Here is a 14641-nt window from a genome sequence, read left to right on the forward strand (position 1 = left end):
TGCTTTGGTATATGTGTGCTTTGGATTACAAGCATACTTTTGGAAAAAATTATACTCACAAACCAAGGTTTTACTGTACTTTTAAAACCTATAGGAGGAAATATTTTTCACTCAGAGATTAGTTAAGCTCTGGAACACGTTGCCAGCGGTTGTGGTAAAAGCAGATAGCATAGCTGGTTTTAAGAAATGTTTGGACAAATTCCTGGAGGAAGTCCATAGTCTGTTATTAAAACATGTGGGAAGCCACTGCTTGCCCTGGATCGGTAGCATGGAATGTTGCTACTGTTTGGATTTTGGCCAGGTACTAGGAATCTGGATTGGCCACTGTGAGAATGGGCTACTGGGCTTGATGGACCATTGATCTGACCCAGTAAAGCTATTCTTATGTTCTTAGCTGTGCCCTTCTCTTCAACCGCCAAGCTGCCTGAATCCCTAAGGTGGGCTCCATCTCTGGCAGTGTTGAAGGTCCATTTAAAAGCCCACCTCTTGGAGAGTGCTTTCGACTCCTAACCCCTCTCACCTTGGGTTCTGCATCCCAAATCCTATCTGTCCAAGTTAGATAGTAAGCTCTTCTGAACAGGGACAGTCTATAAATGTCAGCCCACCTCTTGGAGAGTGCTTTTGATTCCTAACTCCTCTCACCTTGGGTTCTGCATCCCCAACCCTGTATGTCATGTCTGTCTAGGTTAGATTGTAAGCTCTTCCGAGCAAGGACTGTCTTGACTCCTAACTCTCTCACCTTGGGTTCTGCATCCCAAATCCTATAGGTTGTAAGCTCTTGTGAGCAGGAGCAGTCTATGAAAAATGCTGTGCTCGTCTTTCAGCGGTATGGCCAGGCGCAGGCGTTGGCGCAGGCGCAGTAGCCGGGCCAGAGCGCGAGAGCTTCGAGGCGCTGCCATGTCGCTGGGCGGCTGTTTGCTGTCGTTGCAGCTGTGCTGCTCGGCTCTGGCCATCTCGTTCCATCTTCCCGCCAACGGCCGCAAGTGTCTGCGCGAGGAAATCCACAAGAACGTGCTGGTGACGGGCGAGTACGAGCTGAGCGAGCGGCCGTCGGGCCGGAGCAAGCTGCGGGTGAGCCTGAGCCCGGTGAGGCGCCCTTTCGCGCCCTAGGCCGCGCCTCTGCTGACCGTCTCCTCCTTTGCGCAGGTCACGGACTCGGCAGGCCACATCCTGTACGCCAGGGACGACGCCTCGAAGGGCAAGTTCGCCTTCACCACCGAGGACTACGACGTGTTCGAGGCGTGCTTCGAGAGCAAGATGCCGCCGGGTAAGCGCGGAGCAAACATGGCTCCCTTTGAAAATAAGCCCTGGGCCCAGGATTTGCTGGAACTCCTTCCCCAGCCCTACCTTCAGGGTCGGCAGAGTGAAATCCCGACGGAATAGTACCCATTGATTGGCCTCCTTCCCCCAGGTCTCTGAGATGCCTGTTGTATCCATCTCATCATTCAGTGCTACAGGAAAGTCTCAGTTATCCGGCACCCAGGGGGATTGGTGGGTGCCGGATAACAGTAGTTTCTGGTGGCTTGAAAGTTAAACTAAAAAATAGTTTTGTCTCCCCACTTCACTCGCTTCCTTTTTCTAGCATCCTCCCACCCCCACTTGTAGGTTCCTCCCTTCGGTTTCGGTCACTTTCTTTCTCCCCCCCCCCCAAAGTAGAGGTCCATCTCCCCTCCCCTGCAACCTGCTGGACCCCCTCACTTGCTGAAACAGCAGCAGCAACCGGTCAGAAGACACAGCCCTGGCAGGGTCCTCCTCTGTCACATAGAAAAAAGCCAGGGCTGGTTGTGAGCAGCCTGTTTCCAGCACTGCCTCTGCTGAGCAGCTACCACTGCTGTTTTGGGTAAGGAAGATAGGGGGGAGTTAATGGCTCAGGATTGCTGCCACTGCTGATGCTTCACTGCTTGAGGGAGGTGGCTCGCAGCTCAGCTCAGGACCTCTGCTTCGGGGCTGGAGGGAGGGAGGGAGGGGGGTTCGCAGCTCAGGACCACTTCTGCTTCACGAGCTGAAAGGGAGAATGATATATAATCTTTTTTTTCCCTACAATTTTTTTTTTTTTTTCTTGTTGGGTAAGAATGCTGGTTGCTTGAGTATCAGTTAATCAGGATTCTACTTCATATACTCTAACTCTCCTTTATTATAAAGACACTTACTGCCTCTTTTACAAAGCCACGTGGCAACGGCCCCGAAGCCATTTAAATCTCTATGGGCTTCAGGGCCATTAGTGCAGCACAGCCGCTAGCACGGCTTTGTAAAAGAGGCTGTGTGTTTTTTTTCTTTGTATCTACAGGCTGCTGAGAAGATGACAGGGGTAATTTGATTCCTTTACTCTGCCTTCCTCTTCAACACTCCTGGCTTTCACCATTATTGAAACCTGTCTATTGTAACTCCCTAAATATCCTGTTTCAATAGTATCCTTCAAGGATACTCCACACCAAACCATCTGCTCCTGGGCGACTGTCAGATTTCCCCCACATCTCTCCTTTCCCGGTTAAGGTGGAATCCATCCTTTTGGAATAAGATCCCCCTTTCCCAGAAGGATGCCCAGTTATAACAAATCTAAATACCTCATCCCTGCAGCATCGCCTCAATTACTCATTGAGACTTCAGAGCTCTGCCTGCCTCTTGGATTCTGTGCCTGGAACTGGGAGCATTTCTGAAAATGCTACCCTGGAGGATCTGGATTTCAGCTTTCTACCTAAAAGCTTAAATTTTGCTTCGAGAATCTCCCTCCCACATTTTCCTATATCATTGGTACCTACTAGTGCTGCCCAATTCAGGGAAAAATATTTTGATTCGATTTGCCCTGTGGAATCGACCTTTTTTTTTTCTTTTTTTCTTTCTTCTTTCAAGGACACAGCTTCTAAGTTTTTAAATATTTTATTTAACCAAGGCAATATGTAAAAAATAGGAACATCCAATCTATAACATAGGGGTGGTGCCAGCAGGGAAGAGGGCCGGAGAGAAGAAGAGACGCTGGTGCCAGCTGATTGCCTAAAGGACATATCTTTCCTCCTTCCCAGTGTGCCGCAGCACACCTGAAATCTCAGGAGGCACACAATTTGCAATACATTGCCCTTAGCCTATGAATTGCTAAATGATGTGGCTTGATATGAATTCTGCTGTCAGCAGACTGCCTTTAACTATTGGATTCCTCGGCTATCCACCCTCTGTTATCTCTGTATTGTTCATCTCTCCCTCTTCCCATTTTGCCACCCTCCCCAAGTCCAATTCCCCCACTCCATCCCCCCAAGTCCATCTCTCCATCATCTCTCTCCCCAAAGTCCATCTCCTTCCCCCACATCTACCTTTATTTTGTTGTAAAATTTGTTGCCAGTGGCGGTAGCAAATCTAATGATCCTCAAAGTTCTCCTGCCCCTGCTCCTGGCGTCTTCTCTCCACTGCAGCCCGCCCTCAGTGACAACTTTCTTTTTCCGCTGCAGCGGCCGCAATGGAGAGAAGACACCCGGACTAGCAGCAGGGTAGCTCTGTGAATCACATTCGCTATCGCTGCTCGGGAAGGAGTGTGCTGAGAGAGCTAACCAGTAAAAAAATAAAAGTCAAAACTCAATTTAGAATAAGAGAAGCCAGGGAGATATGAGCTCACCTTGCTGCCGATATGCGCACACAGGCCCATTCAAGCATTCCCTTTGCGAAACAGGAAGTTACATTAGATGGAAGGATCCGCCAGAGGGAACGCCCGGACGGGTTTTTTAAAAATAGATCAGCGGCAAGGGGGCTGGTGCCACCGCTAATGAATCGGTGAGTCTGTTTTTGTTTTTTTTTTAAAATGAATCGATTCACCCAAAGTGAATCGGGAATCTCTATTACCTACATGTTCCAAGACAGCTGGCTCCTCCCCAGCACTATCTAAAATCCTATCTTAAGTGACGCGTGAGCTCTTCCACCTTCGCATTAGGCAGGCAAGTGACCATGCAATCCTTACGCCCACCAGCCACCCAGCTATCTACGTGCCTAATGATCAAATCACCAAGTACAATAGCTGTACAATAGCTGTCCTAACCCTTTCCGCCTGGGCAGAGGCCCCTGAAGACACATTATTTATTTATAGTATTTATATACCACTTATAGTCTAAGTCAGGGGTGCCCACACTTTTTTGGCTTGTGAGCTACTTTTAAAATGACCAAGTCAAAATGATCTACCAACAATAAGTATTTTAAAAAACACAAAGCACACTGTAAGGGGAGGAGGACTAGCAATAATCTTCAGAGACCACTTAAATTGCGCCGTTCTTAACTCTGAATCCTCGCTCAACTTAGAGATATTATCAATATCACTAACTTCTAAACCCCTAGCAGCCTCTCTAACAACCATTCTGTTTTATGTCCCACCAAAAAAATGGAACCTAGCCATGGAGGACTTCACGGAATTCTTAATAACCAACTCACTAGCAAGCCCATACAACTTACTATGTGGAGATATCAACATTCACCTAGAGCAAACAGACCAACCAGAAATATCTGATTTTTGGTTACTTATCTCCCAATTAGGCTACTTCATACCATCCCCAACCATAACCCATCAAAAAGATCATCAGTTAGACCTGCTGACTTTCTCCTCCAAAGAACCAACCAACCTCAAATTCTACTGGAAAGAAGATAACTGGTCAGATTCTCTATGGTCTGACCATAGACTATGTAACTTCACTATTAACTGCCAGCAAACAACTAACAAAAGCAATAAAACAAGAAATAATAAAACCCACACCTCCAGAGGTAGGATTGACCCGACAGATTTCTGGTTCCACTACGAGAATATCACAAAACAGAATGCAGAAACAGACCAATTCATACCCTTCTGGACTAAAGAGAGCACTAACATTCTAAACAAAATTGCCCCCTTAAAAATCCACAGAATCAGAACCACAAATCTAGAGGGATGGTTTGATTCTGAACTACTTCAGCTAAAGAGGGACCTAAGAAAGTGAGAAAAATTATGGACTAAATCCGGTACCCATGAGCACAGAGATGTGTGGAGATCAAAAGTAAAAATCTACAAAAACCTCACCAAGGATAAACGAAAAAATTTCTACGCCCAAAAAATTGGAAACATTACAACCAACAGCAGAAACCTTTTCAATCTGCTAAACGACCTCTACAACCTTGAGACACTCACTGACACCCGGGAGGAATCCACATTATCCCAGGACAAGCAGGCAGCATATTCTTAACGCATGGATGACATCACTGACGGAGCCCCGGTACGGACCTTTTTAACTAGAAAGTTCTAGTTGGCTGCACCGCGTTTGCGCGAGTGCCTTCCCGCCCGACGGAGGAGAGCTTGGTCCCCAGTTTTCTCGTTTCCGCGGAGCGAAGAAGACGCATGTGTTTCAAAGGCCGTTGAAATTTCAGATTTTGCCTTCCCGCTTGCGAAATTCTCTTCCTTTTTTGTTCTTTTTCCCTTCGGGTTTCTTTTTCGTTATTTTTTTGTAAAAAAAACCCCCAAAAACCCCTTTATTTTCTCTTATTTTTCGGGCTGGCCCCGGCGGGGCCTGTTGCCACCATACAGACCTCCGGTTTTGATTTTGCGGAGGCCGTGTTTCCCTTCATGCCCCCTCAGCCGGGCTTTAAGAAGTGCCAGCGGTGTGCACGCCCGATATCTCTCACTGACCCACACAATTGGTGCCTACAGTGCCTGGGTCCAGAGCATCGGGCTGACACCTGCACCCGCTGTGCTACTCTTAAAAAGCGTACATTGAAAAATAGGCAGATCCAACAGAACATCCTGTTCGGTACCGGGTCTGCCATGGAATCGGCCGCGCCGTCATCGGCACCATAAAAGTCGGCACCGACTACTTCGACGACGCCTGATCCATCCTCTGGGTCGCTGGCACCAGGTAAGCCGGCTAAGAAGCCTTCCACTTCCCTTGAGCGCCCTCCTGCCACACCGGCGACGCTGGTCCTCCCAGCATCACGCCGACCCCGAAAACGCTCCGCCCCGATCTCGGTGAATGCCTCGTCATCGGCCTCCTCATCGCCGGGCCATGGAGCGGCACCTATGGTACCGAAAAAGAAAAAAGCGATACCGGTGCCTCCTCTGGACGACCGCATTGCGGCCATACTCCATAGTCAATTGCAGGAACAACTTCAACAGCAACTCCAGCACTTGTTGCCCGCAATATTGGCTCCGCTCCTTCCGGTACCGGACCGGCCCGAGCCTCGCACCATACCACCGGTGTCGACACCATCGGTACCGTTGAACACCTCTATGCCGGTACTCGCGGCTGAACCACTTCATCCTCCGGTGCAACCCCGCTCTGATGCAGACCCTCCCCGACATCGAGACCGACAACAGTCCCCCCGTGACCAGGATCGGCACCGGTCTTCTTCCCCCGGTACCGTCTCGATGCGCTCTGGCAAATCTCTCTCTAAGACTCGCCACACTGAGCCGTCCGCACCACCGTCCCGCCCCGTGCACACCGACGTCAGGGACCCGGACTTATGGGAAGAATCCCCACCCGGTACCGATGATGAGGCTTCATCAACAGACGAGGAACCCTCGATGGTCGATACCAGTTCCAAACTAGAGAGTTGCGCGGGGACAGAAATCCCACCCGTCCCCACCAAAGTCCCACCCGTCCCCACCCGTCCCTGTGAAGACTCCCACCCGTCCCCGCGAGGAATCCCTCCGTCCCCACCCGTCCCCGCGAGGAATCCCCTCCGTCCCCGCCCGTCCCTGCAAGGAATCCCCTACGTCCCCGCCTGTCCCTATAAACTACAGAAATAGTTATTTCATTTAATTATGCTACTGAATTAAAGGCTCTGGTAGAAACCCATTTAAAAATAAGCAAAAAGACTTTATTAATTTGGAAATATTAATTGGGAAGAATACATACTTTGTAAACGGGTTTCTACCAGAACCTCTAATGTTTATAAATTTTTATCAACACAACTAATATACTACTTTATCCTTAAGCAAAAAAAAAAAAAAAAAAAAGAATTTTTTTCCTACCTTTATTGCCTGGTTTCTGCTTTCTTCATGTTCTCATTCAATTCCTTCCATCCACTGCCTCTCTTCTCTCTGTGTCTTCCATTTGCTCTGTTACTGTGCCTCTCCCTTTCTCCCCCCCCTCCCAAATTGGTCTGGCACCCATCTTTTTCCCTCCGCTCCCCCCATAGTCTGGCACCTCTGTCTTCTTCCCTGCCAGCGTCTTCTTCCCATTCCCTCTTCCCCATTTCCTTTCAGTGTCCTTCTCCCCCCTCTGCCTTCCCCATGTCCTTTCAGCGGCCTTCTCCCCCCTCTGTCTTCCCCATGTCCTTTCAGCGGCCTTCTCCACCCCTGTTTTCCCCATGTCCTTTCAGTGGCATTCTCCATCCCTTTGTCTTCCCCAGTGCTTTCAGGGTCCTTCCCCCCCCTTCCTCCCGTTTACCCCATGTCCTTTCAGCGTTCTTTTCCACCCCTTTGTCTTCCCCAGTGCTTTCAGCGGCCTTCTCCCCCCTTAAGCGTCTTTTCTTCTCCACTCCACCTTTCCTCCCTCCCTGCCTCCACCTTTGTGGCGCTTTTGCACCGGACCGACAACAGAACAGGCCCGGTCGGACAAATCTCCCTGTCCTGTAGCCGTGAATCTAAATTACCTTCTTACAGCAGCTGGAGTAGTGAAGCTGCTGTAAGAGGTAATTTAGATTCGCGGCTACAGGGCAGGGAGATTTGTCGGCCGGGCCTGTTGTCGGTCGATCGGGGGACCTGACCGGCTGTGCACATTCTTCGGGGCGGACCGCCCCCTCCCCCCTCTTTCGTACGCCATTGCCTTCTCCCTACCTGCCCTGCCGCACACAGCCGACCGGAAGTCTTCCTGATGTCAGCGCTGACGTCGGAGGAAGGGAGGGCTTTGCTTAAGCCCTCCCTCCGACGTCAGCGCTGACATCGGGAAGATTTCCGTTCGGCTGTGTGCTGCGACAGGGCAGGTAAGGAGAAGGAGACTACCCTCGCGGCTCGAGTGCACTGCGATCCAACCCCGCAGGAACCCCGCGACCCTCGGAGGCGTCCCCACGGGATCCCCGCGACCCTAGGGGGCGTCCCCACGGGATCCCCGTGACCCGTCATCCCCGTTCCCGTGCAGCTCTCTATTCCAAACCTGAACAGTCCTCGTTCACAAAATTTCTAAGGGAAATGTCGGCAGCTCTATCTATCCCTTTAGAGTCCGACTCTAAGAAATCCCAGGCTTTCCTTGACGCCCTGGACTTCGAACAACCTCCCAAGGAATTTTTAAAGTTACCCGTACATGACATCTTACGGGAAACTTTTACAAGAATTGGGAAAACCCCCTCACGGTACCGGGTGCCCCTCGAAAACTGGATAGTTTGTACAGGGTCATTCCTATCCCGGGGTTTGATAAACCTCAACTGCCCCATGAATCCCTTCTTGTGGAGTCCACCTTAAAGAAAACCCAGGGTTCAAGTGTCTATGCCTCCACACCTCCTGGCAGAGAAGGCAGAACGATGGATAAATTTGGCAAGCGCCTTTATCAAAATTCCATGCTTGCCAACAGAGCTAATAATTACACCTTCCACTTCTCCTATCTGAAGCATTTGGTGCAACAACTCTCCTCCATCCAAAAGTACATCCCTGAGCGTAAGATCCCGATTTTTCAACAGCAAATTTCCAGCTTACTCCAACTCCGGAAATTTATGGTGAGATCCATTTATGACTCTTTTGAACTGACCTCTCGAGCCTATGCCATGGCTGTCGCCATGAGGCGCTTGGCCTGGCTGAGGGTTTCTGACCTTGATATCAATCACCAGGACCGCCTAGCCAATGCACCTTGTCTTGGTGATGAACTCTTTGGGGAGTCCCTGGACTCAACTACCCAGAAACTCTCGGCACACGAGACCAGGTGGGATACCCTGATCAAACCCAAAAAGAAGACTCCACCTGCTCGCCCCTACAAACAGCAGTCTTCCTACCAACGCAGGTTTTCAGCCAGACCCCTCAACCCGCCTCAGCATCAACAGCCTCGCCGACCTCGTCAGCAGCACCAATCTCAAGCACGTTCACAGTCTCACCAACCAGCCAAGCCTCTCCCACAGTCAAAACCATCTCAGCCCTTTTGACTCTTTTCTCCAGAGTATAGCCAGTCTCCAATCCTCGGTGCCTCTTCCTCAACCTATCGGAGGCCGCCTCACAATTTTTCTCAACCGTTGGGAGGTCATCACATCAGACCAGTGGGTACTCAACATCATCCGCCACGGCTACTCCCTCAACTTCCAGACTCTTCCACCAGACAATCCTCCCGTAGAGTCTGCTTCTCATTCCTCCCAAACTCCACTCCTCCTGAGGGAGATCCAATCCCTCCTTCTTCTCAATGCCATCGAAGAAGTTCCCCCAGACTAAAGGGGTCAGGGATTCTACTCCCGCTACTTCCTGGTACCCAAAAAGACGGGAGACCTCCGTCCCATCCTCGATCTCAGGGACCTCAACAAGTGTCTGGTCAAGGAAAAGTTCAGGATGCTCTCCCTGGCCACGCTTTACCCCTTCTCTCTCAATACGACTGGCTATGTTCCCTAGACCTCAAAGAGGCCTACACTCACATTCCAATCCATCTGACTTCACGTCGCTACCTCCGATTTCAGGTACAGCACCGCCACTATCAGTACAAAGTGCTACCCTTTGGCCTCGCATCATCGCTCAGGGTGTTCACCAAGTGCCTTATTGTGGTGGCGGCCTTCCTCAGGTCTCACAACCTACTTGGACGATTGGTTGGTGAAAGCACCTACGTCTCAGCTTGTGCTACAAGACACTCAACACACCATCTCTTTCCTCCATCTCCTGGGATTCGAGATCAACTACCCCAAGTCGCATCTGCTTCCCACACAGCGACTTCAGTTCATTGGAGCAGTTCTCGACACCACTCTGATGAGGGCGTTTCTTCCCTCCGACCGCCAACGGACCCTGCTCCATCTCTGCCGTCAGGTGCTCCTTTGTCGCTCTATTCCAGCTCGGCATATGATGATCCTCCTGGGCCACATGGCCTCGACGGTCCATGTGCTTCCTCTGGCACGACTCCACCTCCGGACACCTCAATGGACTCTGGCCAACCAATGGTCACAGACCACAGATCCTCTTTCTCATCCCATCTCTGTGACATCGTCTCTTCAGCAATCTCTTCAATGGTGGTTGACCTCCTCAAATCTTTCCAGGTCTCCTCTTTAATCTGCCCCCTCACTCCAGGATCATCACCACGGATGCCTCCCCCTATGCGTGGGGAGCTCACCTGGGAGATCTGCGCACCCAGGGTCTCTGGACCCCTCAGGAGCGCCTACATCACATCAATTTCCTGGAACTGAGAGCCATGTTCTATGCTCTCAAGGCCTTCCAGCACCTTCTCTACCCTCAGGTTCTTCTCCTGTGCACAGACAACCAAGTCGCCATGTATTACATAAACAAGCAAGGCGGCACCGGATCTCCCCTCCTCTGTCAGGAGGCCATCCGCATCTGGACCTGGGCCACAGCCCGCAGTCTCTTCCTCAAGGCCGTCTATATCCAGGGCGAACAGAACTCCTGGCCGACAATCTCAGCTGCATCCTTCAACCTCACGAGTGGACCTTGGATCCTCCCACACTCCACTCCATCTTCACTCTCTGGGGCACTCCTCAGGTGGACCTCTTTGCAGCTCCTCACAACCATCAGCTGCCCCAGTTCTGCTCCAGACTCTACTCTCCTCATCGTCTGGCCCCAGATGCATTCCTGCTCGACTGGACGGATCGGTTCCTCTATGCCTTTCCTCCACTGCCTCTGATGTTGCGGACGTTATTCAAACTCCGCAGGGACAGAGCCACCATGATTCTCATCGCTCCTCGGTGGCCTCGCTAACACTGGTTCTCCCTCCTGCTCCAGCTCAACTCCAGGGAGCCCATTCCTCTTCCTGTGTTTCCTACTCTACTTACACAGCAGCATCAGTCTCTACTACATCCCAACCTGTCCTCGCTCCACCTGACAGCTTGGTTTCTCTCGGGCTGACCTCTCCAGAGAATCTGTCTCAGCCTGTCCGTCGCATTTTGGATGCCTCCAGGAAACCGGCCACCCTCCAATGTTACCATCAGAAGTGGACCAGGTTCTCCTCTTGGTGTCTACTGCATCATCACGATCCCACCTCATTAGCGGTGGAACCTGTACTGGACTATTTGCTCTCTCTGTCCGACGCTGGCCTCAAGTCTACCTCAATCAGAGTCCACCTCAGTGCCATCACTGCGTTTCATGAGCCTATCCTCGGAAAACCTCTTACGGCTCATCCACTGGTTTCCCGGTTCATGAGAGGCCTCTTCAATGTCAAACCACCTCTGAAGCCTCCTCCTGTCGTCTGGGACCTGAATGTGGTTTTATCAGCCCTCATGAAACCCCCTTTTGAGCCTCTTGCCACAACTTCGCTCAAACTTCTCACATGAAAGGTGCTTTTCCTCATTGCCATCACCTCTGCCAGGAGGGTTAGTGAGATGCACGCACTGGTCGCCGATCCACCGTTCACTGTTTTTCACCATGACAAGGTGGTTCTGCGTACCCATCCTAAATTCCTTCCCAAGGTGGTCTCGGCTTTTCACCTCAACCAGTCCATTGTGTTGCCTGTCTTTTTCCCTAAACCCCATTCTCATCCTGGGGAACAGGCGTTGCACACGCTGGATTGTAAGCGTGCCCTTGCATACTACCTTGACCGTACCAGGGCTCACCGCTCGTCCCCTCAGCTCTTTCTGACCTTCGATACTAACCGTCCAGGTCGTCCTGTCTCTAAACGGACGCTTTCCAACTGGCTTGCTGCCTGTATTGCGTTCTGTTATGCTCGGGCCGGTCTCTCACTGGAAGGTGCTGTCACGGCCCACAGGGTCAGAGCTATGGCTGCTTCTGTGGCTTTCCTCCGTTCCACGCCCATCGAGGAAATCTGCAAGGCTGCCACTTGGTCCTCAGTTCACACGTTCACTACTCACTACTGTCTGGATGCCTTCTCCAGACGGGATGGACACTTCGGCCAATCTGTGTTACAAAATTTATTTTCCTAATGGCCAACCATCCCTCCTCCCACTCTGTTAGCTTGGAGGTCACCCATGCGTTAAGAATATGCTGCCTGCTTGTCCTGGGATAAAGCACAGTTACTTACCATAACAGGTGTTATCCAGGGACAGCAGGCAGATATTCTTACGTCCCACCCTCCTCCACGGGTTGGCTTCTTAGCTGGCTTATCTTAACTGGGGACCACGCTCTCCTCCGTCGGGCGGGAAGGCACTCGCCCATGCGCGGTGCGGCCAACTAGAACTTTCTAGTTAAAAAGGTCTGTACCGGGGCTCCGTCGGTGACGTCACCCATGCGTTAAGAATATCTGCCTGCTGTCCCTGGATAACACCTGTTATGGTAAGTAACTGTGCTTTATCAGCTAGCACCTTAGCAGACTTCTTCAACTCCAAGATACAGAAATTAAGATCGTCAATAACTGCCCCCGCCAATCCCCACGAGCACTTCCCAATCCTCCATGACACAAACATATCCAATCCAGACCTAGGGTCCAGAACTGACCTTAGTTGGAACCACTTCACAACCATTGACTGGCAATCCTTTAACAAATACTACAACAAATATAATAACTCCTACTGCAGACTGGACACTTGCCCCCCAAATGTCATGAAAACTGCCCCAATCCACTTCAAAGCCAACATGTTGACATGGATCAACTCCTTACTTTCTGCAGGAAATTTCCCAGCAGAGCAAGGCCACATCCTGATAACTCCAATTATAAAAAACTCAAAAGAACCTCCCAACCTCCCGTCTAATTACAGACCTATCGCCAGCATCCTGCTAGTCACCAAAATAACAGAAGGGGCGGTAAATGCAGAACTCACCACATATTTGTACAAATTTGACATCTTACACGGCAACCAATCGGGCTTTCGTTCTGGCCATAGCACCGAAACCATCATAGCCTCTCTACTCGATCACCTGCACTCACTCTTCAGCCAAGGTTCCAGTGCCCTGATCTTGCAACTTGACCTAAGCAGTGCCTTTGACCTAGTCGACCACACCATTCTCCTAGACTGCCTCGCACACATCGGCATCTCTGGCCAGGTTCTCAATTGGTTCCACGGGTTCCTAAGAAATAGATCTTACAAGGTGATCAAGAACGACTCTTTCTCCCACAGCTGGGACAATTCCTGTGGGGTTCCCCAGGGCTTACCCCTATCCCCCACCCTGTTCAACGTCTATCTCGTCTCCCTAGGTAACCTCCTGCACAGCCTCAAGCTCAAATTCTTCATTTACGCAGATGACATCACTATAGTCATCCCACTAACCAGTCTCACTCTAGAGGTGCTTAACTCTCTATCACACATACTCAGGCAGATAGAACTCTGGATGCTATCCTATAGATTAAAACTAAACTCTGACAAAACTAAATTCTTCCTGGCTACCCCCAACGACAAAATCAAAGATACCTCAATTCAAGTGAATGGATCGGAGTTCCCCCTAGAACAAACCCTAAAAATACTGGGAGTCACCCTAGACAAACACCTGTCCCTTGAGAAACACACTGACCTTACCGTCAGGAAAAGCTTCTCGATGCTCTGGAAACTCCGCACCATAAAAAAATACTTTGACGACAACTCATTCCGCCTGTTAGTACAAACCTCAATTCTCAGCATCCTGGATTATTGCAACATCATCTATCTAGGCTCCATGAAAAAAACCACCAGGAGACTAAAACTGATTCAGAACACCGCCGTCCGCCTTATATTTGGCTTAAACAAATGGGAACACATCATCCCTTTCTACCATAAACTTCACTGGCTGCTATTCGAATCCAGAGTCCTTTTCAAGTTCGCATGCCTCTGCTACAAAACTGTATTTGATCTATCCCCAAGCTACCTCAACCCGCACTTCAAGCTAAATCACAACTATAAATAGAACGTTTGAATTTGAACGCAGAACTTATTTGTTCGCCTTCCCCCCCCCCCTAAAATTATGCCACCTCAAAAGGTTCCTTAACAAAACCTTCTCCTTCCAGGCAGCCAAACTAAACTCATGGCTATCCCAAATTGTACTTGACGCCCCTACCTACCTTGACTTCAGAAAAAAACTCAAAACTCACTTATTCCAAGGACAGAACCCCTAACACCATCTCACTCCTTTAACTCCCACCAACTCACGAGAACCTCCATCTTCCCCTCTTATTGTACCCACCTAACCAATTTAACTCAATGACCGCACTTTCCCTACTGTACATTCTTGCAAATTCCTGTCAACTACAATGACATGTATATTCCTAAAATGGTTAACTCCAATGTTCTACTATGTCTGTAATCTTAATTTAATTGCTGTGAACCGCCTAGAACTCTCTGGGTATGGCGGTATACAAAATAAAGTTATTATTATTATTAGTATGCAGAGAAAATGTTAATTATCATTTATATTTGGGGTTTTTTTCAAAGAGGTCAAGGCAGATGACTTTAAAAAATGCAATGTCACCTCTGTAACAACTATACAAAAATAGACAAATATATCCCCCTTTTTTTTACTAAATCATGACAGCGGTTTTTTTTTCATTATTATTATTATTAAACATACAAATTTTTAAAACATACAAATATAAACCAGTACAAACCAAACCGTTGTTACATGACTCTTTGAAGCAAGGCTAACAAAGTGCAA

General features: G+C 49.7%; 1 protein-coding gene across 1 annotated transcript in view; it reads left to right on the forward strand.

The window, feature by feature from the left end:
• Positions 1–813: 813 nt before the first annotated feature.
• The window catches only part of TMED10 (transmembrane p24 trafficking protein 10), a 63240-nt gene continuing 49412 nt past the window's right edge, over positions 814–14641 (forward strand). Inside the window, exons 1-2 of the mRNA XM_033952397.1 lie at positions 814–1071; positions 1147–1267. Coding sequence (XP_033808288.1) covers positions 829–1071; positions 1147–1267 — 364 coding nt within the window. The 5' untranslated portion in view covers positions 814–828. The remainder of the gene's footprint in view (positions 1072–1146; positions 1268–14641) is intronic.

Source organism: Geotrypetes seraphini, chromosome 7 (genome assembly GCF_902459505.1).
Source record: "Geotrypetes seraphini chromosome 7, aGeoSer1.1, whole genome shotgun sequence".
NCBI classification, from domain to species: domain Eukaryota; kingdom Metazoa; phylum Chordata; class Amphibia; order Gymnophiona; family Dermophiidae; genus Geotrypetes; species Geotrypetes seraphini.